Raw genomic sequence first — 27,405 nt, 5'->3', positions numbered from 1 at the left:
AAGGTGGGGCGGGGGGGAAGGGGGGTGCGACGGGTGAGGGTTGTAGTCGGGTAAGTTAGCTCCGAAGAACTGGTCAATGGATTTCATTACATTTATCCCTCGGTATACACCACCCGCAAATGGGCAATTACCGGGTCATTACAGCCCGTCGGACCCGGTATAAAATGCTCCCCATTCCCTCAATGGGGAGCATTTTATATGCTCAATGGGAATGATGCCAGTGCATCCGACATGCTCTGCTCGCGGGAAAGCACCCGGGAGCAGAACTCGTGGTTTGCCGGTCTGGTAACAATGGTACCGGCAAGCTTACCGGTACTGTTGTTACTGGACCGGCAAACTTATAATGAGGCCCTGACTGCTACTACCGAGATAATGAACAAGAAACACCAATCATATAGGGGCTGGCAAGCCATCCCTGGAGGGGTAAGCTCCTTGATGTCAGATTTGACTTATGATCTTGATGATTCAAATTACTGGTAAACTGCTGCATGTACCTTAACCAAGACATGTGTTAGGGAGAAGTCTCTCCACCTTAGAGACCCCCCATCAACTTTGCTGGATTTTGAGGACTTGATTTTTTTAACCTGAGAGAGAGGGAGACCCTTTTTCCCACTCATGTATTTTAATGTGATTTGCTGCATTGCGTTTCTTTTGGTTATGGAGTCTTATAAACTCCATAGGCAGCTTTTACATTGTGTCACAAAGCACCTTCAGTGCAGTGGCACAGGGAAGTCTCTCAGATTTCGCAAAGGTTTGCATACATTCTCTTGGTTAAACTACTGTTTCCAAGAGCAGTAAAGTGAAATTGACTTAACTTACATTTGTAACTTTCTAGACCCAGCACACACTATCTTACAATAGGGTTCTGGAGGGGTTACCTAGCCCCTTTGTCTAGTTTATCATGTACATTTTTTTATGTTACCCTTTCCTCACTGAATGGCTGTGGCAGTGGTTTTGTTTTAACTACTGTGGTGTGCATTTATCGCAGGCTGCGTTCACAGCTGCAGTAAAGCACCCAAGGGTGCCATTTTTGTCAAAATGGCCCCAGTCTTTTTTACGCCATTTATTTGTGGAAAGGTCCTTCTTGAGATTTACTCTGTGCGCCAAACCAGGTTTGGTCCCATTGTTCGCTTTGCCTTTGGCGGGATTCACAAATGAAGCCCGCCTCTGGCTCCAGGGTGTCTGGGGTAGGCAGAAGTGAGGGAGTTGCCCCAAACTCCCTGTACTTCGTCTCCTAGCAGGCCCAAATGCACTCTGTGGTGATTGGCCAGCTGACTGTCCGGCAAGGACAGCCACCCTGCTGGGTGACTGACCAGCTAGGCTGGAATGAATGGGAGAGAACTGAATAAAATGCAAGGTTTTTGGCTTGGAAGGCAGAGTCGACCACTGGACGAAGGAACCAAAGAAGAACTTGAGGAGGACGCCTGCTGCAACCCCTGGACCGTTAGTTTGCCCGGTGAAGCCCTGCTGCTGTGCTGAAATTCCAAATTCTTATCAACAGAGAACCCCCTGCAAGGACGACTTCTCCCTTTGAATTGGTGGGACCAATTTTACCCCAAAGTAAGCCACCTGGACATCCATCTCGGAGCTGGTTGAATTTCCACAGAGTTGCTGCTGAAAACCGTATAGCCAGGGAGAGGAACACCAGATTGTGTGCGTTGCTTTTAAGCTGGCCTAGAACTCCAGGAAGATCCTCCGGACTCCCAGGGAGCAGGACTGACCGAGCCTGAGCCCCCTCAACAGAGTGCGGGACCCCAAAAGCAAAGCAAGTCCACCTCAACAGCCAGGGACTGCAGTGTTACTATTTGCGGGAGACACAAGGAGCTGAAACACTAAACAGCCACTGAAAGTGAAGTTTGCCGGTTGCGAGTTTTGACCGTCCCACTGCAGGAGTCCACCAACGCCCTCCCTCTTGTTTGAGGCCCAGGAACAGTGAGATCTGCAGAGCTGCACAGGAACGCGAGTCATCTGCTGCATCTTTTCTTAAATTTTTAAAAGGTACTGTACAAAGTCTAAGAGAACTTGCCTCTTGCTGTAGAGTTGCTTGCATCTTCTACTACTCACAAATCTGATCAGCTTGTGGCCCTACATTTGATTCTTCTTTTCTTCAAAGACTTCTAAAACATTGTGCAAAGACTCTTCCATTTACCTACCAGAAGTGCTTCATCCCACATAAGACTTTTGCCCATTGACTTTGGCCTAGCCTATTGTACTAAATGACTCTTCTTGGGGTTGGAGGGGGGGGGGTCCACAAGTATTTGCCTGCTTAAGAAGATTTGTGGTCTCTTGTATGATCTAAATAACCTTGTCCTTTGACTTATTACTATATGTTTCTAAATGCACCAGTGATATATGGTGTCCAGTCATAATGTCGAATACAATAATTTCGAAAGTCAAAATGTCGAAAATATTTAATCGAAAATAAAAATGTCGAATTACAAAAATGTCGAATTTTTTTCGAATTAATGTTCAAATAAATAATTAATTATAGTTTTTAAAACATAATTTTTTTAAATGGTTAAAGGTATATCCATGGTGGGTGGGGGGATGTGGAGGAGGGGTTGGGGTAGGGGTTTGGGATGGTTTTTTTAAATTAATTATTTAATTAATGTTTAATTAAATATTTTTTTAAAACAATTAAAGGTATATCCATGGGGGATGTTGGGGGGGATGGGGAGGAGGGGGGGGGGGTTGGGGTAGGGGTTTGGGATGGGGGGTTTGGGGGGCCCCCCCCCCAATAACAAACGTTAGTATGTGTGACATTTTACATAGTTATTTTAACATTGGTTTTTCGATTTTTTTTTCGACATTTTATTTTCGAATTAATGACTTTTTCTATTATATGTATGTGTTTGACATTTTTGCAGTCGACATTTTTGCAGTCGACATTTTTGTAATTCGAAATTATTTTTTCGATATTATGACTATAAACCGTGATATATTAATGTCCCCAGCACCCTAGCAATTGAAGTCACCTTAGGGTGTAGGTAGTGTGCGTGGGCCATCCCAAAATGGTATCTACTGATTTAGAGATATTAACAGTGTATATTTCATGAAGTGTATTTCAGTGTTACTATTATATTGCTCCCTTCTGAAGAAGGCTTATTCTGACGGATAAATACATTAATAATTGTTTATTCAAGAAACCTTCAGTGTAAGAGTTTATTTTAATACTTGTAACTGTAAATCCCTAACACCACTACAGCTCACATTGACCCCTCTTGAGATAAGCCTGGCTGTTCAACACACAACAGAAACTGTGTATTACAAGCTTACACCCAAAGGTTGGGTTTCCTATACCTGTAGTCATAGTTGTTTGTAGCGTTCCCAGAGGGTACTGCATACAAACTTTGCCTAACAGCAGGCAACCTGCTCTAGGCTGTGAAAGCACATCTTCGAGTGGTCAGACCGATATTCGCAAACTATTCCAGATTCTTCACCAAAATGAAAATGTTTTTAAATTAGCATGGCAAACAATAGAATGTATCCCCAACTCAAACATTAATGGAATATTTGCAGAACTAGTAGAAGGGGCAACAGATTTTAAGGCAACTTTCTGCCTTTTGAGATAATTCCCTATGCTGCATAACTACGGTCCATAGGTACCAGTTGCTAGTGGTGTCTGCGCAGGATAGACCTCCATTGTTTGCTCTTTAGTCCTTGCCCCAAATCTCTGCAAGAAATGTAAGCTTTCTTCTAATTGTCTTGTAAGGTTGAATGCGATTGTTTCCAGTTGCGCTTTGCAAAGACCGCCCCCCCCTTAATGAACACCCCAACATAAAGGGATGAAGTATTTCAATACACAATCTTCATTTTAAAATCATTCCCATTGTCTTGATCGTGTTAAAAGGCTCGAACAATGCTTCATACACAGACTAGCAATTTTTGTGGAAGGGGCAAAAAATGTGAAAAACATTCTGCACCAGTGTATATTTGCCAGCCAATGTATATGCACCCTTACGCCTACCCTAATATATGCAATAATGTAAACCACGTTCTCCACTCCGACCTGCACTTACCTTTCCCTCCTTAGCATTAGCGCATTCCACACTGACCGACACTCACCCCCTTGCACTACTTCTTACTGCACTTGCACAATCCTAATGACAAGACCTAATAGAACAGTTTTTGTTTTTCTTCATCCCCGTTACCTCTGCACCCCCCGCACCCCGTTGTCTTGTTGCACGCCTTGAAACACCTTTTGCTGAATAGCCACATTATAAATACCCAATAAATAAAGAGCTGAAACAGACAGGAAATGGTGACAGGACAACATCATGGTATGGACAGGACAGACACAAATAACTCCTGATTGACAGTTGTCACCAATAATTTTAAACAAAAACAGAGTATCCGACAAGTAGAAATGCAAGAATCATTTGAAATGGAGAATGAATACGTACCAAGTTGTCGAAGAAGGGTGGAGACTTAATGTATGTAGATTTAGGATTCCACAAGTAAAGTTGATCTGATGGGGCATACAAGTTATTCCAGGATTCATTTACTTTCTGAAACAAACAAGGCAGAACATTTCCTACAACTCTAAAACCATCAACTGTACACAACTTGCTTCAATTGCTTTAGTCAAAAATAACAGTAAATACATTTGAAGACCTTTTCGTACCGACATAACCGACCAATCAATGTTTCAGAGCAGTTAGTCTACATTCGACTCAATATTACAATTTGTATTAAATCACCAATGCAAATGTCAGACTAATAGAAAAACAATGTATAAAAAGGATTCATTGTTAGCTGCAGCAGTGTTACCTATTGGTACAGAATAAATGCAGAACCTGAGCTACAATCTTCTCAATGTACATGTTGTAGTCTTTCCAACCTTTATGACCATCTGTTAAGGAGAATTCTCAGAAATGTGCCAATTCCCTTCTACCTTAGAGACCCCCAGCTCTTTTGCTGGACTTTACGACTTTACATTTTTATCCTGGAAAGAGCGAGACCTTTTCCCCACTCATTTATTTTTCTTTAATTTGAACACTGTTTCCTTTGGTTTTGGAGTCTGACAAACTCCATAGGCATCTTTACATTGTGACACACAGCACCTTCAGTGCAGCGGCACAGGGAAGTCTTAGATTTCCCAAAGGTTTCAATTTCCAGGCAAGATTTATTTCAACAAAACACTTCTTCTCTAAGAGGCCCCTTTTTTGCAGCAACACTATATTTAACACACAAAGCGGAAAATTAAAACATGGGAAAATGCTTCAATTTTCTTGTAGGCAGTTCTTTTACATAACACCCAAAGCTTGCTCATTTTTAGACCTGCTCTACTATAATCAAGTTTGCAATTTAAAAGCTGAACTTCAGAAAACAACCTTATTTAAATTCTACATAAAAACACAAATCAATGATTGTCCATTTGCTTTACTCACTACTAAAGCAGCGTTTTTACCTCACCAGGAACACTTCAAAGCATATATTGCTTTTAAAAAATGTTTTTATTAATTTATTCACACAACAAAACAATACAAACCAGACAAGCAGTGGAACCTTCCACCTCTTCATTATGCATCCATAATTATTAGTCACTGCTTCCCTTTCCCTCCCCCCTTTACGAGTCTATTTCTTTTAACCTTCTGTTTCCGCATCCTGTGGTAGGGTCTCCCCTTCTGGTGCATCTACCGGGTCTGCAATTGACCCAAACAGCTCGGTTATCATTAGTTTCCAGGCCATTAGGGACTCTGTTTTCTCCTCCCCTCCTACGTTACTAGCCTCTTGCCACACCATGGTTTCTGCCTCTGCCCACTTTTGTAAATCTCTCCACCACCCCTCCACATTTGGCATATGGCAGGTCTTCCACCCCATGGCAATTCTCCTTTTTGCAAGCACATAAGCCAGGTCCTTCAATTTACTCACGTGCTTGAGCTTCCGTGATCTTGGGAACCCCCGCAACAAACAGGCCCACACTGTGTCCACTACCAACTTATCCCCTTTTTTCCCCCCAGTTTCTCTTTCACTGCACTCCAGAAACGTTCTATGACCGGGCATGCCCAGAACATATGAACCATACCCGCGTTCGCCTCATCGCATTTGGGGCATGCTTGCCGTCCTGCATTCTCAAACCTCGATATCTTCCAAGGTGTCATGTATGCCCTATGCGTAATATATAGTTGTATCTGTTTCAGTCTCGCATTTCTAGACACCTTCCTATGATACCCCTGTACTCGTTCCCACATCCCATCCTCCATCTGGGCACCAACTTCCGTTTCCCAGTCCATCCTCCGCTGCGTGATTTCTTTCCCCACTTTAGACATCAACATTTCATATATTCTGGAAATCTCATGACCCCCTTCTGCTATATCATATCATGTCTATGGTGGCATCTGGTTCCTCCTCCAGCACTGTTTCAGGCCAAATTCTCTTAATTCGCTGCACCATTCTGTAATATGTAATGTACTGACCCTTGTGCAACCCAGTTTCTTCTTGCAGCTCCTTGAAAGTTATACTAGAGCCCTCCTGCCAGATGTCTCCAATTGTTACCACTCCCGCCGGTTCCCAGTGGCTCCCGATTGTCATTCTTAGCTGCACATCTGCCCCGTTATTGCAATCAGTGGCACCTGCGGGGAACATGGGGACGGGCTTTCCATCATCCGGCATGCCCTGTGCCATATCTTCCACCCTAATAGCAGCATTTTAGGGCGCCCCGTCATTTCCGCATGGGTACCCATATCACTTCTTTCAAGTAAAATGGTGCGCAATCTTGCCCAAACAGCCTAGATTCCGAGGTTTCCTCATCAGAAAGCCATTTGGTGACATATTGCAATTGGCATGCCACATAGTACACCTCATAATTTGGCAGTTTTATCCCACCTTTGTCATGGAAATTATGTAACTTCCATAACGCCACTCTATTCCGCGTGCCATGCCACAAAAAATCCCTACACATGCTATTCAGTTTGGTGAAGAACTTCTTAGGGATCAGGTATGGTATATTCCCAAAATAGTGCAAAAGCCTTGGCAGAACCACCATCTTTAGCATTGTTCCCCAGCCCATCATTGCTAAGGGTAACCTGGCCCAGAATTGCATGCTCTTCTCAATATTTGTAATAGCTACTTCTGTGTTGCACCTATGCTCCTCTTCCACATTGTGATATATATTGATTCCCAGATATCGGAATGTACTGACCGCTCATGGTACTTGCAATACAGGCAATCGCTCCACTGGGAACGTGCTGGACTTCTGGGGGTTCACCGCTTTGCCGGACAACCCAGCAAATCTCTCCATCACTTCCAAAATGTACTGGAGATTTTCATCTGGGTAACGCAAGTACAGCAACATGGCATCAGAGTACAGGGATATCAGATGTCTCTCCCCTTTTACCTCAATTCCTATGGTGTCATATTGCTGTCTCAAATATATTGCAAGAGGTTCCAGGGCCAATATGTAGAGCATTGGGGACCACGGACATCCCTGCCTGGTGCCCCTGCTTAGCTGCCATCTTCCCGATATCACAGATCCCGTCTTAACCCTAGCCAGTGGTTCGCTATACAATATCTTGTCCCACCTTACATATCCAGGCCCTAACCCATAACCCTCCAGGGCCGCAAGCAGCCATGGCCATTTAACTGAGTCAAAGGCCTTTATCGCGTCCAAGGACACAATCGCCATATCCTCATCATTTTCGCCACCTCTCAACAATTCTATGGAGCCGTCTATGATTGTTGGTAATATTTCTGTTTGGGACATAGACGGTACGATCTGAGTGTATTAGCTTGCCGATGACCTTCTTCGGTCTATTTGCTAGGACAGCCGTCAATATCTTGCTGTCTTGATTCAGCATCGACAAGGGTCTGTAGGAGCTGCAGCTGTGCCCAGGCTTATTGGGCTTGGGGAGCGGTATTATGATGGCCTCTCTGATCCGGGTGAGCTTCCCTGATCAATTGTTTCGTTTAACATTTCTAGCAATGGGGGGGGGGGAAGGACCTTTTTCATGTACACTTTATAAAACTCGCTCGGGAGACCGTCAGTCCCTGGGGCCTTGTTGGTAGGCAGCTGTCTCACCACCTCCCCTAGCTCTTCTAAGGTAATTGGTGCATCCAGTTCCTCTCTCTCCTACACACTTATCTTCGGCAGTCCTATGTCCTCCAAAGTTTCATGCACCATTGCAAGACTACCTTCACCATCGTCTCCGTATAATACCCTATAATAGTCCATAAATGCTTGATTGACTCCCTCCTGAGAGTCAACTACCCTACCGTCCTCTCTCTCTATGGTCCTGATTGTGGCTCTGGGAGCCTCGCTCTTATATAACCATGCCAAAAGTCTCCCTGGCTTATCACCACCCGTATGCTGCCTCTACATATTTTTTATAATTGAGATTATGTAATCTGTCCCAGTGTTTTCTGCATTTCTGCTGTAGCTGGAGTATCAATTCCACCTTCTCTGCTGTGTCATCCCTGCCCTTCAAAGCCTCCTCCAGTTTCTCCTACGTCTCCCCTAAGTCAGCTAAAATCACGCCTTGTAGGCCCCTGGATTTTGCTATGGCTACTCCTCTCACCACTACTTTAAAGGCCTCCCATAGTGTTCCCGCCGAGTCCACACTCCCAGTGTTCATTTCAAAATAATTATCAATCTCCTCCCTCAAGTCCTCCCTAAAGAAGGGGTCTCTCAGCACTTCCGCTTGTAGACGCCATGTCGGGATCCTCGCTCTCGGGGGGGCAGAGATTTCCCAAAGGTTTAACTATCTTCTCTTGGTGAAACTACTGTTTCCAAGAGCAGTGAATTGAAATTGACTTCACTTACATTTTGTAACTTTCTAGACCCAGCACACACTATCTTACCATATGGTGCTGGAGGTGTTACTTAGTATCCCCTTTGTCTAGTTTCTCATCTAACATTTTTATATGTTACCCTTTCTACAGATAATGGCTGGTGGCAGTGGTTTACTTTTTACTACCATTGTGTGTTTTTTCCACGGGCTGCATTCGCAGCCACAGTAAGGTACCCATGGGAGCCCATTTCGTCAAAATGACCATGGTCTTTTGTTCACCATTTCTTGTTGGGAAGGTCCTTCTTGAAATTCTGTGCACGCCAAACCGGGGTTGGTTCCTTTGTTTGTTTTGTCTTTGGCGGTATTCACAAGTTAAGCCCGCCTCCGACTCCAGTATGTCTGGCAGGGGCAGGTATGAGGGAGATGCCCGAAACTCCCTGTGCTTAATTCCCTTGGTTAAAGGCCTGCAGCCAAAAGGTGATTGGCCGGCTGGCTGTCCGGTAAAGACATCAACCCTGCTATGTGATTGGTCTTAACAACTGGTTTTTCCAGAATTCGGATTTGTACGTTTTTCCTCCTAAAATGCATACTTATGTAGATGTATTGAATATGGAGATGGAGATGTGTTATAATTGTTCCTACAGCAAATCACTGTATTGTAAAAGTTTGAGGTCAGGACTACCCCCCTGTACTAAATGTGATTGAAAGCTAGGCTGGAATGAATGGGAGAAACCTGCATAAAAGGCAAGGCTTTTTGGCTTGGAAGGCAGAGTCGACCACTGGGCGAATGAATCCGAAGAACAACTTGAAAGATGCCTGCTGCAACTCCTGGGCTGTTAGTTTGCCCCGTGAAGCCCTGCTGCTGTGCTCAAGCTCTGAATTTGCCTCCACTAGAGAAGCCTTGCAAGGAAGACTTCTCCCTTTAAGTTGGTGGGACCAATCAACTCCAAAGTAAGCCCGGGTGAACATCCTCTCGAAGCTGGTTGCATTTCGAGTGCAGTTGCTGCAGGAACCGAAGAGCCAGAGCGAAGAACACCAGATTGTGTTTACCCGGGCTTACGCGGACCCGAGCGCTAGTAAGATCCTCCGGACTTCCCTGATGCAGGACTGACCAAGCCTGAGCCACCTCAACAGAGTGCTGGACCTCTGATGCGAGGAAAGTCTGAAGTGGTATCCGAGAACCGCAGTGTTGCTATTTGCTGTCAGACACGAGGAGCTGAAACACTGAAGAACTGCTGAATTGAAGTTTGCCAATTGCTGACGCTGAGCTTCGCACTGAAGTACAGGAGTCCCCCAGACATCCTCCCCTCTTGTCCCCATGACTGAGGCTCAGGAAAAACAGGATCTGCAGAGCTGAACAGGAGCAGAAGCAGAAGCCAGCTGGAACCATTTCTTCTATCCAGAGGTACTGTAAAGTCTAAGAGAACTTACCCCTTGTTGTGTAGCCTTACTTGCTCTCAGTTGAGACCTGTCATGGTTACCTGGCAGAGTTGCTAAAGCTTTGCCCCTAACAGGCCTCCCAGCTTGTGGTCCATCAAGTGTTATACTTTTCTACAAACATTTCCAAAAATATTGTGCACGACTTTTTTTTTATACCTACCTGCAAAGAAGATCTTCATCTCCCCTTGACATTGTGCAATTAACATTGGCTGTCCTGGCTCCCTGAGAGACTCCTCTTTAGCTTTGGCTTTGTCCTTTCTCCCAGAAAAGGGTTAATTTACTCTGCTCTCGAAGGTTCCTAAAAGTACTTACCAGTTTATGAATTATTTGTTAACCATTCTTTTATTCCTCTATTCTATCTTTTACACCAAACGGAGTATTGCTCTAAATGAACCAGTGATACATCAATGTCCTCAGTTTCCTAGCTATTTATGTCACCTGAGGGTGTAGGAAGTGTCTGTGTGGCATCCCCAATGGGTATCATCTGATTTAGAGAAACAGAGTGTGTTTTGAAGTGGTATCTACATATTGCTCCCTTCTGAAGAAGGCTTATACAACTGACTGTGAAATAATTAAAATAATTGTTTTATCAAGAAACCTTGAGTGTAAGTGTTTATTTGGATATGTGTCGCTGTGAATCTCGGTGTAATAACGCTACAGCTCACAGTGCCCCCTCTTGAGATAAGCCTGGCTGCTCAGTCACTCTACCAACTTGTGTAGTACATGCCTATACCAAAAGGTGGAGTTAACTATTGCCAAGAGGACAAGGCTGGTGGAATAGGCGTGTGGGAACCAGAGTGTTCCTCAGTTATGCCCGAGCTCCAAATCAGAGTCTCAGCTGCTTCAGCCTTCATGATCCGATTCGAAGATCCCTGCAGCCGTCTCCGCCATCATGGCGTTTACAGCCCACCGCTTTGTTCGGCACTGCTTGAGGGTTTTTGGCCTAAAGAGCTTGCAAGATGAGCAGAAGCACTCCGCGTGATCAAAGGGAAGGCAGTGGTTACTCACTATGTGCGTCTTTCTACGAGAACTTCCAATTGCACTTGCGGCAAAATTTAAACAGAGTACGTTCCATAATGAAAGGTGGCCAAAGAGGCAGCAAGACAAAGCCAGTAGGAGGCAGGAGATGGGTCAGGCATTCTCTAGACAGAAAGCATCAGTCCCCACTGCTCTCCCTACTGGTAGGCTAAAGCCAGGTGTAAGCTGATGCCCGTTTCGGAACAAACACATGTCTCAGTGTCCGGAATCAGGCGTCGAGATGGTTCCGAAGGTCAAACATCGAAAAGGTGTGTCGATCGGTAACCAGTAGTTGGAATTCACTCCAAATGATCTTTAGCTACGCGTCTCCGCGATAATACAACTATCCACAATGGCGGAAAGAATAATTTTAGGGACCTTGATGTGCGAGGTCCCATGGGTACAGGGTACGTCAAATTAGGGATAGTATTGCAAACCAGCCCTGTCAACGTCCCTTTTCAAACTTCAAAGAAGTTCATGTGCAATACTCTGCAGCTTCCACTTGATGTCAGCCTTTGCAAAGCATGTGATTCTAAGCAGATCCACATGCCTCTGAAATTTATTTTATTATTAATGTTTTGTGTGATGGTATAACTTGTTTATAGTTATTTTTATAGTGTTTGCACACAACTGTCCAACAGACCAGAGTATAGCAATCTAGTCCAACAGACATCTATCAAACCCAACTGCCAACTTGTGCTGCTGTTTTGTATCAGTCTCAACTTCGGAGGCAAGTGAAGCCTTTTTACTTCAACTGCCTTGCTAAGCTCATCTGTTTTGTGGGCCCTGTCTCTATGGATATCGGTGCAGAAGAACTGTTTTTCATTGTGGAATTCTTTGTTTATTTTACATTGCACTATTCACCTTACAGTGAAGCGTAGTAGGTATCGAGTCCCTATAACTTTGTAGTTAGTCGCATGATGTGTCGAAGTGGGGCTGGTGGCACGGACTTTTCTCCACTGCATTTCTTATAATTGTAATGTGCACTTTTGCATTTTGCCGCTTACTGCTTTTTTTAAAAAAAAATGTTTATTTGTTTTAACAAAATTGTTTTTACAAAACTGATGCTGCTTCTTGAGGGCTTTCTTTACTTTCCTTTATATTTCCTGGTTCACGTGTTTATGCTGTTTTTTGCTGTTTACTCCCCTCTGCCGCTTAATGCTTTTTAGAGTCCCATATACTGAAATGGCTGTGCCACACATTTTTTGCCTGTCCTTTGGCCATCTTGTATTTTGGCTTTCTTCCTGCAGGGCAAAGCAGCGATGTATGGGGGCCATGGGGGCTGGGACTGTCTGGTCCCAGACAACATCCATTCCATAGTATGCCTGTTGCTGGGCAGATGTAGTGGCCAGAGGCGGTCTAGGATTGGACAGCCCCGGCCAGTTTGAATCGTACAGATACTTCCCATTGGCGGGTTTTAGGGCAACTCCTGTTCGAATCCTAGATAAAGGGAAGGCGTTCGTCATTAGACCCAACACTCCTACAAAGAGGAACATCTCACTGAAAGCCCAGATTTTGGCGTTGCAGTCAACAAGCATGGTCTTCTACTGCCCCGGCAAAGCTCTGCTCCTTTGCGGATCTCAAGAAGGCTGTAAATCGTTGCTTTAACGCCTAGACTGGTGAACTGCTTGCGGATCCTAACCTTCGGAGGTGTCCCAGAACCATACGGTGGGTGTTAGGTATAATTCTTAATTCTGTGTTAATTCCCTTCTACCTTGGACACCCCCAGCTTCGCTGTACTTTAGGAGTTTTAATTTTTATCCTGGAGAGAGAGACCTTTTTCCCCACTCTCTCGTGGATTTTCTTCAATTTGAACCCTGTGTTTCTTTTGATTTTGGAGTCTGACAAACTCCATAGGCATCATCTTTTTATATTGTGACTCACAGCTCCTTCAGTGCAGTAGCACACATAAGTCCTTTGGATTTCTTCTAAGGTTTAAATACCTTCTATTGGCTAAACTACTGTTTCCAAGAGTAGTTAAGTGAAATTGACTTACTTACCTTTTTCTCTATGTAGACCCAGCATACACTATCTTACATAGAGTGCTTGGGGAGGGGGAGGCGGAGGGGGGGGGGGTTTACTTAGTATCCCCTTTGTCCAACTTCTCATGTACCAATTTTATGTTACCCTTTCTACATTTAATGGCTGGTGGCAATGGTTTAATTTTCCTACCATTGTGCGCTTTTAACCACAGGCTGAATCCTCAGCTGCAGTATTGCACCCATGGGTGCCCAATTTGTCAAAATGGCCCCGGTTTCTTTTTTCACCATTTCTTGTTGGAAAAGTCCTTCTTGGGATGTACTCTGCATGCCAAACTAGGTTTAGTCCCTTTGTTAGTTTTGCCTTTGGTGGAATTCACTGATGAAGCCCACCTGTGGCTCCAGCGTGTCTGGCAGGGCAGGTAGCGAAGGTGGTTCCCAAAACTCCCTGTGCTTGGTCTCCTTGGTTACAGCAATGCACCCAAAGGTGAGTGGTCAGACGGCTGTCCTTGGAGGACAGCCACCGTGCTGTGTGAGTGAAAGCTAGGCTGCGGATGAATGGGGTAAACTTGCATAAAAGGCAAGGTCTTATGCAAGGAAGGCAGAGTCGACCACTGGACAAAGGAAACAAAGAAGAAACTGGAAGAGAAGCTTGCTGCACCCCCCTGGACCATTGGTTTGCCTGGTGAAGCCCTGCTGCAGTGCTGAAGCTCCGAATTTCTAATCGACTAGAGAAGCCCAGAAAGGAGGACTTCTCCCCTTGGGCTGGTGGGACCAATCAACCCCAAGACAAACTCGACTGGGACCCCTCTCTCTGCTGCAGGCACCGAGTGCCAGGGGACAGGAACCCCAGAATCGAGTGCATCTCCTTTAAGCCGGACCCAAGCTCCAGGAAGATCCTCCAGACTCCCTCGAAGCAGGACTAACCAAGCCTGAACCATCTCAACAGAGTGCTGGACCTTAGAAGCAAGGAGAGTCCACAAGGTGTCCAATAACAACTTCTGTTGATTGTTTCTAGGCACTACAAAGAGACCAGGGGGAGGAGGAGCACTGAGAAAAGCTTTTTTCATGCAAATATAATACACAGACATGGGCGGGCACGAACAGAAGGCAGTTATTTAAATATAAAAGGTGCAAATAACTTACCTGAATACATTGGTAAATGTTAAATCCTATTTTCGTTTTTTTCTCAAAGCATGGTAGAAGCAGGCTCTCTGGCAAAAGGAATGTGGCCTGCGTTAAAAATAGACTACAGGCATTGCCGTGGTGTTCGCTAGCTCTGGGAGAGCAGCACGTAACTCTGCAGCTATTTGCTGTCTGTCAAAGGGCCCAGGCAGGCTAAGGCTCATGCACACAATGCAGAATTATGGAAACCAAGGTTTTGAGGAGATAGGTCCAAAAATATCAGTCGAATGAATGAGAGATGGAAAGCATAACGGGAATTTTTCTTTATATATAAATGTTCATAATGTAGCAAAATGATGAAAACATGAGCTACAGTGTATTCTTGCATAAGCTAGCAATATGTTAAGTAGCATATCTTAAACAGAAATCCGGCCATGAAGAAAGGAAGACTGGAGCATCGCTTGTATGGAAGGACAGGTTTGGATGGAGCCATGCCAGTCAAGAGTATATAAGCTCCTGTCTGACTCCGGTCTGCAGGAGAATAGGACGGTTGAGGGACACCGTTCAGGCAGCAGTTCTTTGCTCCTATCCTCATTTCTGTAAAGAATACATTTGTTATCCTTGCAAGATAGACTCTTGGCCTTAATTCCCTAGAGGAGTGAACTTTAATCTGGTGTGAGCGTGATTAGGGGTACCTGCATAATTAAGGGGTACCCCTGTAATTAAGGCCCACCTTAAATGGTGTTATTTGCGAGTAGCTAAAACCGTGAAGTGCTGCTGATCTAAATTGTGCCCATTGCTGCTGCCGACCCTCAAACCGTAGTGCACAAGTCCCCAGGCGTCCTCTCTCTTGTCCCCACGACTGAGGGCCAGGAAGAACCGGATCTGCAGGACATCATGAACAGATGCCAGCTGGAACCTTTTCTTCAGACTCAAGGTACTATGTAACTAGGGGTACTCACCTCTTGTGTGAAGTTTGCTTGCTTTCTCTGGAGAATTGCATTGGCTGCCCCTTTGCAGAGTTGCTTCCATCTCTGCTTCTCACAAGCCTCCCCGCTTGTGGCCCAACAGTGATTCTTTTTACTACAAAACTAACATTGGGCAAGACTTTTTTCTGCCTTCAAGCAGTGCCTCAGCTCCCCTAAACGTTGCTCAATTGACATTGGCTGTCCTGCCTCACTGAAGACTCTTACCCTCTGACTTTGTGTTTTACGATTCCTCCGAAAAGTCATACATACCTTACATGCATAGCTGGGAAAGGGTTAACCTATATTTGATTGGGGGATTGAAAAGTGCTTACCTGTTTGAGAAACGTGTTAATCTTTGTTTCCTTGCCTAACCTTTTCATTTTTGCCATAACTTCAGTATCACCATTTAAGTGTGAAAATTGATTAGATCACTGTCCACAGTGTCCCAACTATTGAAATCACCTCAGTGTGTAGGAAGTATCTGTGTGCCATCCCAAAAGGGTATCTACTTACTTAACTGAAGGAGTGTATTGTTGAAGTGTATTTTAAGTGTAGCATATTGCTCCCTTCTAAAGAAGGCTTATTTTAAAACTGACTTACATTAAAAAATAATTATTTTACCAAGAAATCTTGAGAAGTATTATTTGAATACCTGTCACTGTGAAACTCTGTTACAACCCTACAGCGCACATTTACGCCTCTTGAGATAAGCCTGGCTGCTCGGTCACGTACAGGTCTATACAAAATGTTTGGTTACCTACTGCCAAGAGGACAAGGCTTGTGTAATTTTCCACAGGGTTACTACATACAATCTTGCCTAAGAGTGGGCTGGCCAGCGTCCTCTTGGGATACCTTGTGTTAGGTAGATTCATCATTCGTATGTTTCATCTCTCTCCTAGTGAGACCCCCAGCACTTTATGCTGGACTTCTGGACCTTTTTCTTTCAATCCTGAATGGGTGGAGCCTTTCTCCTCTGCTTCATTCTTGTGGGCTTTGTCTTTTGCAACTTTATTCTTTGTATTCTACCTGTACTATAAAGGAATCTGTGTTCTGCTACTGCAGCACACAGCTCCTTAAGGGAAGTGTTGCTGGGACCCTTCGGGTCCTCCTTTAAGATTATTTTTCTGTATCCTCAAGTAACTACAGTTCTTAAGGAGAATCTCCCCCAAAACACTATAGTCAGCGATTGGCAAACACCACCTTTGGTGGAGTGCCAAAGGGATACCTAGTATCCCCCCCTTCTCGCAGCGCCTGTGACTTTTTAGTCACAATCAAGCACCTAGTTCTGGCTGGTGGTAGTGGACGTGTTCTACCAACTAGTGTGCATTTTTTGTACCACAGGCTATATCCATAGCCTCGATAGTGCACAATAGGGGCAACAAAGTACAGACTTAGGGCCTCCCTTCTTTTTTCACCATTACTAGCATGGTTGTTCTTGGTTAGCCCTAATACCATTCTGGGAGGTCTGTTTTTTTGCCTTTAGCGGGAACCAATAGGTATTCCCGCCTAGGCTCCAGAGTGTCTGAGCAGGCAGGAAGTGGGGGAGGACTTTGAGCCCCCCCCCCCTCCTGCCAGAGTGCCTGAATAGGTCCAGCTCCCACATGGGGTCTGGCTGTCCTGACTGGACAGTCAAATGCCCCTTTCTGTTAAATGCTGAGAGAGATTGCAGAGGAGTGTGTGCTGGAACTGTATAAAAAGGTGAGGTTTCTGGAGTGAAAAGCAAGTTGACCACTGGAAATAGAAGTTACCGAAGAAGACTACAAGAGACGCATGCAGACCCTTTGAAACAAACACTGCTGTCCTGACAGTCTTCGATGCAACAGATTAGATCCAAAGATGACTCCTTCCCTTTGGCTGGTGGGAACAACCAGACCCAAGACGAACATTAAATTGAGCCATCTCCCAAGGTCCTAGGAGTGTCCAGAGCTGCGGAAACCCCAATACCAGGCAACCTGCTGCCCATTTACGAGTGCATCATCGTGGAAAGGCTGTATCCGTCCAAATCTTTGCTGAACCCGCAAGGACCCTCCAGAGATCCAATCCAACTCCCTCAGACCCCCTCACCAGAGTGTGGGACTGCAGGAAGCGACGAAGAGTGAGCGGGTGATCTGTGCCCTTTTTGGTGCTGCATAAGAGGCACCAAAACCAGAGAGTGAACCAAGAAGTTGCTGAAAGACATGCCACAGGTCCTCCCTCGAGATTGCTGCAGAGTGATCCCATCCAGTGTCCTGCTTTCAGCCACCAGACCAGGGAAGCCGGAGGTCGGGTCCAGAGCTGCAGCATCGCAGAGCATCCAGCACAAACATGTTCTTCTAACCAAGGTACTGTGGGGAAAAAGGTATTGCTAACCCAATTCCAGGAAGTCTCTCCAGAGCGTTGGAGTGCACGTAGAGGTGTCCATGATAATCACCACTTACCTCTGACCCAAGCCGCTGCTTGTATCGCCTTTGAGTCTGTTTTAATGTCTCCTTTGTTAGTTAACTTGCTGCTTCATTAACTCTAGACACTGGAAGAAATCCAAGGGAACTCTTCATTATTCGCCGATTGTCAAGACTTCAAGCCCTCTCCGAACTGTCTTTAGCTAGGGTTTGGACTTAATAGACTTACTAGGCGAAGAAACAGTCTATAGAACCTTGAACTAAGGCCATGCTATACTAACTAAACATTATCCTCCCTTTAAGTGACTGTACTATATATGTTTGCAGAGCAAATGTATTACTGTATAAACAGTTGAAAAGCACGAGTGAGCAATAACCGATAATAAAAAAACATTGTCTTTTCCCTTTCTAACATTGCTACAAATGTAACCGCGAACAAAGACAAAAGTGAAAGTGCCCTTTGAAATGTATTATCAAGTATTCCTATGTGTTGTAACGTAACGTCTAAAGTCTTTGAAGGGATTTTTGAGTAAATATAATAACACATGTTTTATAGAATTATAAGTGTACGTGCTTCTTCGTTGTGCCTGTCTAGCTAAGATTCAGTGTACTTACCTACAGCTCGCATCTTCCTCTTAAGATAGGCCTGACTGCTCTGCCACTCTACTAAGGTCCGGAGCTAGTACAAACTGACACTAAGAGTTGCAGATCTACAAAACACTGGGATAGCTTACTAAAGTCTTACTACCAGTAGGACTTCAGGAAAACTCCCCTAACACATTGCTGCATCGGTCGACCTCCCGAGTTCTGACATGGAACTCCGACTTGTGAAACAAAAGGCCTCGCCTGGAGTTGCAGCTGATCAGCACAAATATGGGTCTTGCTGGACCAGCTTCTACGTTTCAGTCACAAGGGTCGGCTTTCACCATTACTCTGCAGTGGCTAACTGATCGCCACCTGCACCCGGTAGTGGAGAGTCCTCTGAGGATGTAGAAAACATGGTGGTCCTTTCTTCTTCATACCAGGGTCATCCAGCTGTTCAGTACCAGAAACCGTCTCGCCAGAGCACAATCACTGACTAGCTGGACTGCAGTCCCGACACAAAAGTGTTCTCTGCACCAGCGATATCTAGACCCTCGCCATCAGAACCAAGACACGAAGCACAGGGGCCCAGAGATGTCAGGTACATCTAAGGTGGTTCATAAGTGAATCGGAAGCCAGGGGGTGATTAAAAATAACTGCTAACTCTGCCATCTACAGAAGGTTAAAATGGCATAAACTCTTTGCCCCGATTGTGATTGGTGGAGTTCTGGTCAAGGATCCTCCCCTGGTGTTCCCCTAGGATGGTTGGATTGGGAGAGGGTCTCCTAAGCACTTTCCCCCAATAGTTCTTCAACTTTGAACCACTTGTAGTTGTGCATTTATACACTCACGATTGGAAACTTATCTGAACAGTCTTCCAAATAAGCGTTAAAGAACCAACGCTTGCCACACTTGTTCAAACTTTTAATGACTCGTAGCCTTATGAAAAGTTACAGGGTGACTTTAAAGGCATTAGGCCCCATCCATCTTTTCTAGCTATGGAAGGACTAAGTATAGTCCCTTATTTTTAGAAGGCTCTGTATTACATTTTAAACACCATTCTTTCTTATATTGTTAGGGAGAATTCTCAGAACTTTGCTAATTCCTATCTACCTTAGAGACCTCCAAGCTCTTTTTGCTGGACTTTAGCACTTTTAATTTTTATCCAGGAGAGAGAGACCTTTTTCCCCACTCACATCTATTTTCCTTTGATTTGAACACTGTGCTTCTTTTGGTTTTTGAGTTTGACAAACTCCATAGGCATCTTTTTTACAATGCGTCACACAGGACCTTCAATGCAGTGGCACAGGGAGGGCTTCCAGATTTCCCCAAGGTTTAAATAGCTTCTCTTGGTTAAACTACTGTTTCCAAGAGCAGTGAAGTGAAAGTGACTTTACTTACATTTGAATCTTTGTAGACCCAGCACACACCATCTTACAATAGGGTGCTGGAGGGGTTACTTAGTATCTCCTTTGTCTAGTTTCTCATGTAAATGTTATGTTACCCTTTCTACAATTAATGGCTGGTGGCAGTGGTTTACTTTTCCTACCATTGTGTTTCTACCGCAGACTGCAATTGCAGCTGCAGTAAAGCACCCTTGGGTGCCCATTTTGTCAAAATGGCCCTGGTCCTCTTTTTTTGCCATTTTTGTTGAACAGGTCCTTCTTGAGATTTGCTCTGCGTGCCAAACCAAGTTTGGTCCCTTTGTTCGTTTTGTCTTGGCGAGATTCACCAGTGAAGCCCCACCTCTGGCTCTCGCGTGTCTGGCAGGGCAGGAAGTGAGGGAGGTGCCCGAATGTCCCTGTGCTTAATACCCTTGGTTACAGGAATGCACCCAAAGGTGATTGGCTGGCTGGGTGGCCTTGGAGGACAGCCACCCTGCTGTGTAAGTGACAGCTAGGCTGCGAATGAATGGGAGAAACCTGCATAAAAAGCAAGGTCTTTTGCTTGAAAGGCAGAGTTGACCATTGGATGAACTCTTGGACCGTTGGTTTGCCCAGCGAAGCCCTGCTGCAGTGCTGAAGCTCCAAATTCGCCTCAACTAGAGAAGCCCTGCAAAGGACGACTTCTCCCTTTGGGTTGGTGGGACCAATCGACCCCAAGAGGAACTCATCTGGAAATGCTCCAGTGACAAAAACTGAGCCACTTGCTCATATACCGAGACCTCGTAGAAAGCTTCCATGATTTTAATTCAGGCACCAGGCCGCCAAGCTGAATGATTGTGGGGAGATGTGCCACATCTGCTGATCGCACTGGTGAAGCAGGCTGGGAATCAACGGCTGTCTGATCGCAGGACGAATCGACAGATGCTGAAGTTTCGAAAACCAGAATCTGGCTGGCCATCAAAGAGCTATAAACAGGATAGTGCAATTCGATGTATTCCTGAGCTTGCAGAGTGACCGATGAATCGGAGGAAGAGGCGGGAAGGCATATGCCTTCATGTTGTGCCACAGGATCTCGAGAGCATCCCCTAGAGGAGGCTGCGAGACCGTTCCTGGATGCAGAATGAGGAAGTATCCCGTTTGTGGCAGTCGCAAAAATGTGCACTTCTGGAGTGCCCCATTGGCGAAAGATGGTGGAGAGGACCTCCATGTTCAGTTCCCACTCGCAGCTGGCTGCTGTCTGTCGGCTGAGTGAGTCTGCCATCGCATTGAATTGACCCGGAATGTGTGCCGCCAGTAGCCAAATGCCATGCTGGATGGCTCATTCCCAAACCTGAATGGCAAGGCCCACAAGAGCTGGTGACTCTGTACCACCCTGCTTGTTGATCTAAAACATTGACATCGAGTTGTTCGTGTGGAAGCAGACCACCCGGTTCGTGATGGATGGTTGGAAAGCTTTCAGTACCAGAAAAACAGCCAGGAGTTCCAAATAATTTATATGAAACTGCCGGTCATGCGGCGTCCATAGATCGAAAAACCTGGAGATGATCCAGAGTCGTGCCCCACCCCAGAAGGGAGTAGTCTGTGGTAATCGTCACTTGTGGGCAGGGCTCCTGAAAGGAGGCCCACACTAAGATTGTTGGTCGGAGACCACCATAGAAGGTCCGTCATCATGCAGGATGGAACTGGGATCATCTTGGAATCCCAGTCCGAAGATTGACACCAAGAGCTCTGAAGAGCCAGCTGCGTAAGTCTCATCTTGAGACGCGCAAGAGGAAGATTTAGTACGCATGAGGCCATGAGGCCCAGAAGCCTCTGGAACCACCAAGCCATCATGTGCTCTGTCTGGATGAAGAGCTGACACGTGACAAACAGATCCGCAATCCTGTCTGCCGTCAAATATACCCTGGAGTCGATCATGTTCCACGGAAAACCAGGAAGATCAGGTCTTGGGAGACCATCATGGAAGATTTCCGCCAGTTCGCTGACAGCCCAAGATTGAGAGACTGGAGATTGCTCAAAGTAGTCAGTGGACAAGGGCTGCGTAAGAGCCAGTCGTCCAAATAAGGATATTCATGAACACCCTGTAGCCGAAGGAAAGCTGCGATGACCGACATCTTCGTAAAGACACACAGTGCCGAGCTGAGACCAAAAGGGAGCCCACAGAACTGGAAGTGCTCCCCACCCAGGGAGAACTGCAAATATTTTCAATGCGGCCTCCATATAAGGATGTGCATATACACGTCCTGAAGGTCCACTACACTGAGCCAGTCGTCCTTCTGAAGAGAGTACTTTATTTGGCAAGGTGTCATCATCTTGAATTTCTCTTGGGGAAGAGAAAGGTTGAACTGGGAAAGGTCGAGGATGGCACGCAGGCCAGCCTGGTTGGGTTTGGGCTCCGTGTACAGACGAGAGTAGAAGCCCTCCCCTTGTTCCTAGAGGGGAACAGGTTCCACCGCCCTGAGGTCTAGAAGCTTCTGAACCTCGGCTCTGAGGGAGGGTGGCCCGATCTGTTGGAAGGGAGGGTTGAAGGGTGGGGTAGGGGGGAGGAGCAAGCGAAAGCCCACCCAAGCGATGCACAAAACCCATGAGTCTTCGGTGATGGTCTGCCACGCCTCCAGATGAGACGAGATTCGTCCTCCCACCGGAGTCTTGTGCGACTGACAAAAAATATAATTTTGCAGACTTGTCGGCAGGGAGACTACCTGCCCCTCGAGAGGAGGCTGATGGCAGTGAGAAAAACCGACCGCGTTGTTTGACGGATGTTGCTAGCTGGTGGTTCAGTCCTGCACGTCCTGGTCCTGAAGCCAGAGAAGGATCGAGACAGAGACCCTGACCTCTGTGTATAAGGGCCTTAGCTGGGACCTTTGCAAGGGCCGACGAAGATTTGGCAGTTTGGGTGCTCGCCTCGGTCTTTGAACGTTTGTCAATCGTAGAGGAATTGAACAATTCCTTGCCATCGAAGGGAAGGTCCAGAACTTTATCTTGCACCTCCTTCGATAACTTTGTCACATGGAGCCAAGCTTGACAGGAGGTGTCAAATCCCACCATCAGGCACACTTGGTGCGCTGCAGCTTCCAGGAGATCTTGTGCCAACACCCTGGCATCCGACAACCCGGCTTTGAAATCGTGTAGCCTATCCGCGGGAATACACTCCTGGAATCAGCCAACTTCTTTGACAGCTTCATATTAGCTTCTGCCAGGATCAGCTCGGTATTGCTTGGTGAAGTTGCAGTGCTGAGTTGGCAAAGACTTTCTTGCCCAAGGAGTCCAGAATGTTGTCTTCCTTGGAGAGAATCTGAGCTGCAGCCGTAGAGGTCACAGAGTCCGGCTTGGATTAAAGCGTTGCTTCAGCTACCACCGCCGAGGAAGGGAGCGGACAAGACGCCATGGCTATATCCTCGTAGGTGTGAAGCCTGTAACGGGTGTTGATTCTCTTATTGATATGCAGCCCGGTGTGGGCTTATCCCAGACCTTACAGGGCTCAGCCAAAACGTCCTTCTGGAGGAACAGGCCGGTACGCTCTTGTGGTGACAAGGTGAACGCTCCCAAAAGCACCCATTCCTGCAGAGCGGGGGCCTCAGGTACTGGAATGTCGAGGAGGGCCATCATATCCAGAACCCGGTCATGGAATGCTCTGACAGAGCGGGGCTGCTCATTGCTATCCTGATCTGCTTGAGGGTCATCCAGCGTATCGGAAGCAAGCGGCTGGGCCGCCACAGGTTTTAAAGTGCTATGCCGCTCTACTGGGAGACAGCGGGGGAAGGGGAGGAAGCGCTGGAGGCGGACCAATAGGAAGAGGTGGTACCACCACTGGAGCCGCCGGAAAGGAAGGTGGAGCTGGGGGTTCAGGGCAGATTTCCTTGAAAAGATCCTTACTCTTTCATAGGGTCAGAATGCATAAGCCTCTGAATTTTCCTTAAAAATGCATCCTCTGATGAAGGCTTAGGCGCTGGGGTAGGCAGAGGCCTCTCATATGTGGCATACCCCCACAAACGTCAATCGGGTCCACATAGACCAGTGGAGCAGAAGTAGGCAGAAGCGAGACAGTAAGTGGCAGCGGCATCCGAGCATGACAGTCATAAGAAGGGCGGAACTGATTTTTACCTTCCACCTAAGGTGAAAAAGGCTGCTCAGCCCCAAAAATAAGATTCCCAGCACACGTCATTGAGAACGTAGGTGTAAGGGAAGAATCCAAAATGCCCGCCTTGGACCATGAGGGGTGGCCCACCATTTTGTTGATGCCTTAAGAGAACTGCATCACATGTGTAGATGAGGCAATCGTCTCCTCAGGCTGGTCAGGGAACTTAACACCTTAGTCTTGACACAAGGAACCTCGGCAGAGCCGGTAACAGGAGTTACGGTCTATGACCGCCCTCTTTGCCCCCTCGACAGAACCGGTTTCACCGCGACCCTGAGCGCGGGAATGCTGAGGAATCACCCTTACAGACAAGACCTTAGGAGCAGGTCTCTCGGTTTTGTCGGTACAGACCTTCACCTCAAAAAGAGCAACCTCGGTTTTCGGCCCAGTATGAGGGGCCTCAAGTCATGGCCTGGTACAGAAAGCTCCAGAAACGGTGACCTCGGAGCGAACCCTGGTGTCCAAAGCCACAGATTAACTGGGCTGAAGTTTACCACCTGATAGATGAACCTCAGAATGTGGTCCGGTCTTGGCAGGTCCGAAGTGGGAACCCTCAGAGAAAACTCTGGTACGCCTTTTAGGCCTGCGAGGCACCTCAGGGGAAACCCTGGTGGTAAAGCTGCTCAAGCCCCGCCCGGACCGAGAAGACCCCAGGAAGGAGTCCCCCAGCTGGGCACCCAAAAAAGTAAGGAACTTACTGGGCGTATTTTCTTTTTGTCGATGAAAAGCTGAAGATGAGGAACACACAAAGATGTCCTCCAACCGAAGAAGACAGCGTTGGAGTGCCGGACGGAAAGTGAATCGCAGGAGAAGCACGAATCCCAGTGGTGGTCCGGCCCGAGACCCTCCAAGCAGAGATAATGGGGATCCACCCTAGCGAAGCGACGTTCGCATGAAGAACAGGCCACAAATCCCAGACCCTCCGGCATGGATGGATGACTAAGCGACTGCAGAACCGGAGCAGGAGAGAAGGACAACAGGAACAAGAAAAATGTCCCGGTGATGCAAGTACATCCAGCCCCGACCGCGTGGAGAAAAAGACTGAAGGGCGATGCACGGGCAGAGCTCAGGTGGGCGGGTTACGGCCGTGTGCGGTACCCCGCGTAAAAAGAGAAGGAAAACATTTTCAATTTGGGTGCTTTTTAACAAAAGTGCTCCGGTCCCGTCCCGAAGGACAGAATGTCCCACAAGTATGGAGGAAAGGGGACGGGACATAGGAGTATGCATGCCATGCCTCGGGGCAGGGACTGACCATATTGCTAGTCCATCTTCCCTTTTTAAGATCCACGTAACACAAAAAAAAAACTGCTCAATGAGATGGTCTTGCAAGTTATTTCTGATGCAGAACTTCTTCCTCGTCTCAGTATATTGAGAGAATAGGTCAGTGGAGTCGCCCCTAATCTTCCTCGAACCAGTAGTAGTGGTACTATTGCTATGGCATAAATACATGGGGGAACCTGGGTGATCAGAGGAAAGCGAAGGAGGTGAGGGTAGAACGGTGAGTGAGGGTGTCTTACACTGCATTATCCCATGATGTCCGCCCTGTAATACCAGAGGGGGAATCCCTCATGAGATCAACCGGCTTAGTACCACCCCCGGGGCACTAACAGGTAGCAACCTGACTTCTCTGGCCTTATGGAAAGGGTCTGCCCGGGAGAAGGGAGGACATAGGATTCATCACAGTATATAATTGTAATGTATGTTTAGTGTATTATTGCCTGTGGTTTTTAAATGCTCAGAGTTATAAGGTCTAAACAAATATTTGTATTTGATTAAGTTAGGCAGAATGCATAACAAGTGCTCTCTGTGTGTCCAACTGAACCCTTCACTACTCTTGCATTCTCCTAAGTCTAAGCCTTACTGCTCAGAGACACTACCCAGATAGAGTTTGGCTAGACAGGGTCTTTTTCCCTGTTCACCAGAATAGAGTAGCCTCTCAGGATATGTCCACAAGTCTGATTCTGAAAATCCATCTCAACAATGACCCACCATACTGGTTGGTCAGTAGGACTGCCACTTAGCCTAGACCACCCCCACAGGCAATGTTGGGGAGAGCTCAGGGAAGCTAACCGGGTTTAAACCAGTTCAAACTAATATGGAGGCTGCCCTGTGAGTTCACAAAGTGCCCACATGGTCAGAACAACCATTTTAAGGTCACCTGATGGTTGCCCTGAACAAAGAGAACCCTAAAATACAAAACAGATAGCAGGATTTAAATCAGATTGGTGCAATAGTGGCTGCCAAAAAAGTGCATTCATAGCCTACACAGCAAAATGGCATGCTCCACTGGTGAAGTAAACTAAAGTACAGCTACCACCAACCTATTCCATAAAGCCAATCTAGGGTGATCAAATCATCCTCAAGCAAAAATAGGGTGACCGAGAGGCACTCATTGGACAGGGCCACCAAATACCATAGATACCATAGATCTTAATGTAAAGAGGGTGGCACGGTGGGGCGGGGGGTCATACATCGTCCCTCTGGCTACCAAAAAGGCAGTGCTCCAAAGAATAAAGATAAAAAGGCAAAAGGTTGAAGGGCCCTAAAATGTGGCCTTCGAAAACCCAAATATAAAAATTCTACCTTAACACATGCTATCATTGGTCCTATAAGTACTTTGCCCACTGGGACATAACCAAAAATCGTAGAGGTATACCTTTTCTCTCAGCCTGGGTTATTGACTAACCCATTGTTTCTTTTCGTGAATAAAGAGCTCAGGTGGCAATTAATGTGCATGTTTGGCAACACATTGATATTTCCCCAAAAAAAGACTTAAGAATAATTTACCTCAATTTTTTCATAAACCTCCTTAAACATTTCTGGGATGACAAACTGACGTTCAACATTCTGAATTTCATCTCTGGTAGGCCAGATATCACGTAAAAAGATCTGCTTTCCATCGGCATTTTCACCTGTTGAACAATAAGCATACAAATGTATCAGTACAGTACAATCAAGGAAAGTATTCTTGTTACTAGAGCTGTGCATTCATAACAGAAAATAAAGAGGTTGCCAGGAAAGGGTCAGGACCTGGTGTACAGAATTTTACATTTTAACAAGGCACTTACCTAAAGGATCCTTCTCGAAGTCAATTTGTATAGTCCCAGCAATGGCATAGGCTATTACTAGAGGTGGAGAAGCCAAATAATTGGCACGTGTGTTGGGATGTACACGACCTTCGAAATTCCTATTTCCAGACAAAACACCAACAGCAACAAGATCTCCCTGTAAACAAAACCAACCAAAAAGAAAAAAAAAAATTAAATGTAGAAATAAAAACTACGAAGAAACGACTTGCAAACAATGTAGAAACATTTCTATGATGTGTGTTTATCAAGCACTGAAATAGTTTCACACAACATAACCGTAATTAAACAGTAAATTAAGGGAAATGGAAAAGAAGTTTATAAAAAAAACAATCATGGTGTTGTAGTGTTGTCAGTCATTCAGTAAACGGAAAGTTGGTATAGTTTTGGTTAATTTTAAATTCTGGAATATCAAAACCTAGAAAAAGCTAACTGAGATTAAAGTGTCATGGTCCTTAAATAATAAGCAAAGATGATCAGACATGCAAGAATTGGACATTTATTTTCTAGCATTTATTCTATGCAGAGACATAGGGAAGTTTGTCTGATATGCAGAGCAGATAAACAGCATAGATGAA

At 45.9% G+C, this 27,405-nt stretch overlaps 1 protein-coding gene across 7 annotated transcripts in view; it reads right to left on the bottom strand.

The window, feature by feature from the left end:
* Window positions 1–27,405, bottom strand: part of ACO1 (aconitase 1) — a 792,824-nt gene that overhangs the window by 127,775 nt on the left and 637,644 nt on the right. For all 7 annotated transcript variants that reach the window (XM_069625992.1, XM_069625995.1, XM_069625996.1 and 4 more), the window contains 3 exons: window positions 26,810–26,966; window positions 26,529–26,653; window positions 4,404–4,508 (listed from right to left, as the gene is read on the bottom strand). In XM_069625992.1, coding sequence (XP_069482093.1) covers window positions 4,404–4,508; window positions 26,529–26,653; window positions 26,810–26,966 — 387 coding nt within the window. The remainder of the gene's footprint in view (window positions 1–4,403; window positions 4,509–26,528; window positions 26,654–26,809; window positions 26,967–27,405) is intronic.

Source organism: Ambystoma mexicanum, chromosome 6p (assembly GCF_040938575.1).
Source record: "Ambystoma mexicanum isolate Mex_15411 chromosome 6p, UKY_AmexF1_1, whole genome shotgun sequence".
Lineage (NCBI taxonomy): Eukaryota > Metazoa > Chordata > Amphibia > Caudata > Ambystomatidae > Ambystoma > Ambystoma mexicanum.
This window is presented reverse-complemented; position numbering and strand designations above follow the sequence as displayed.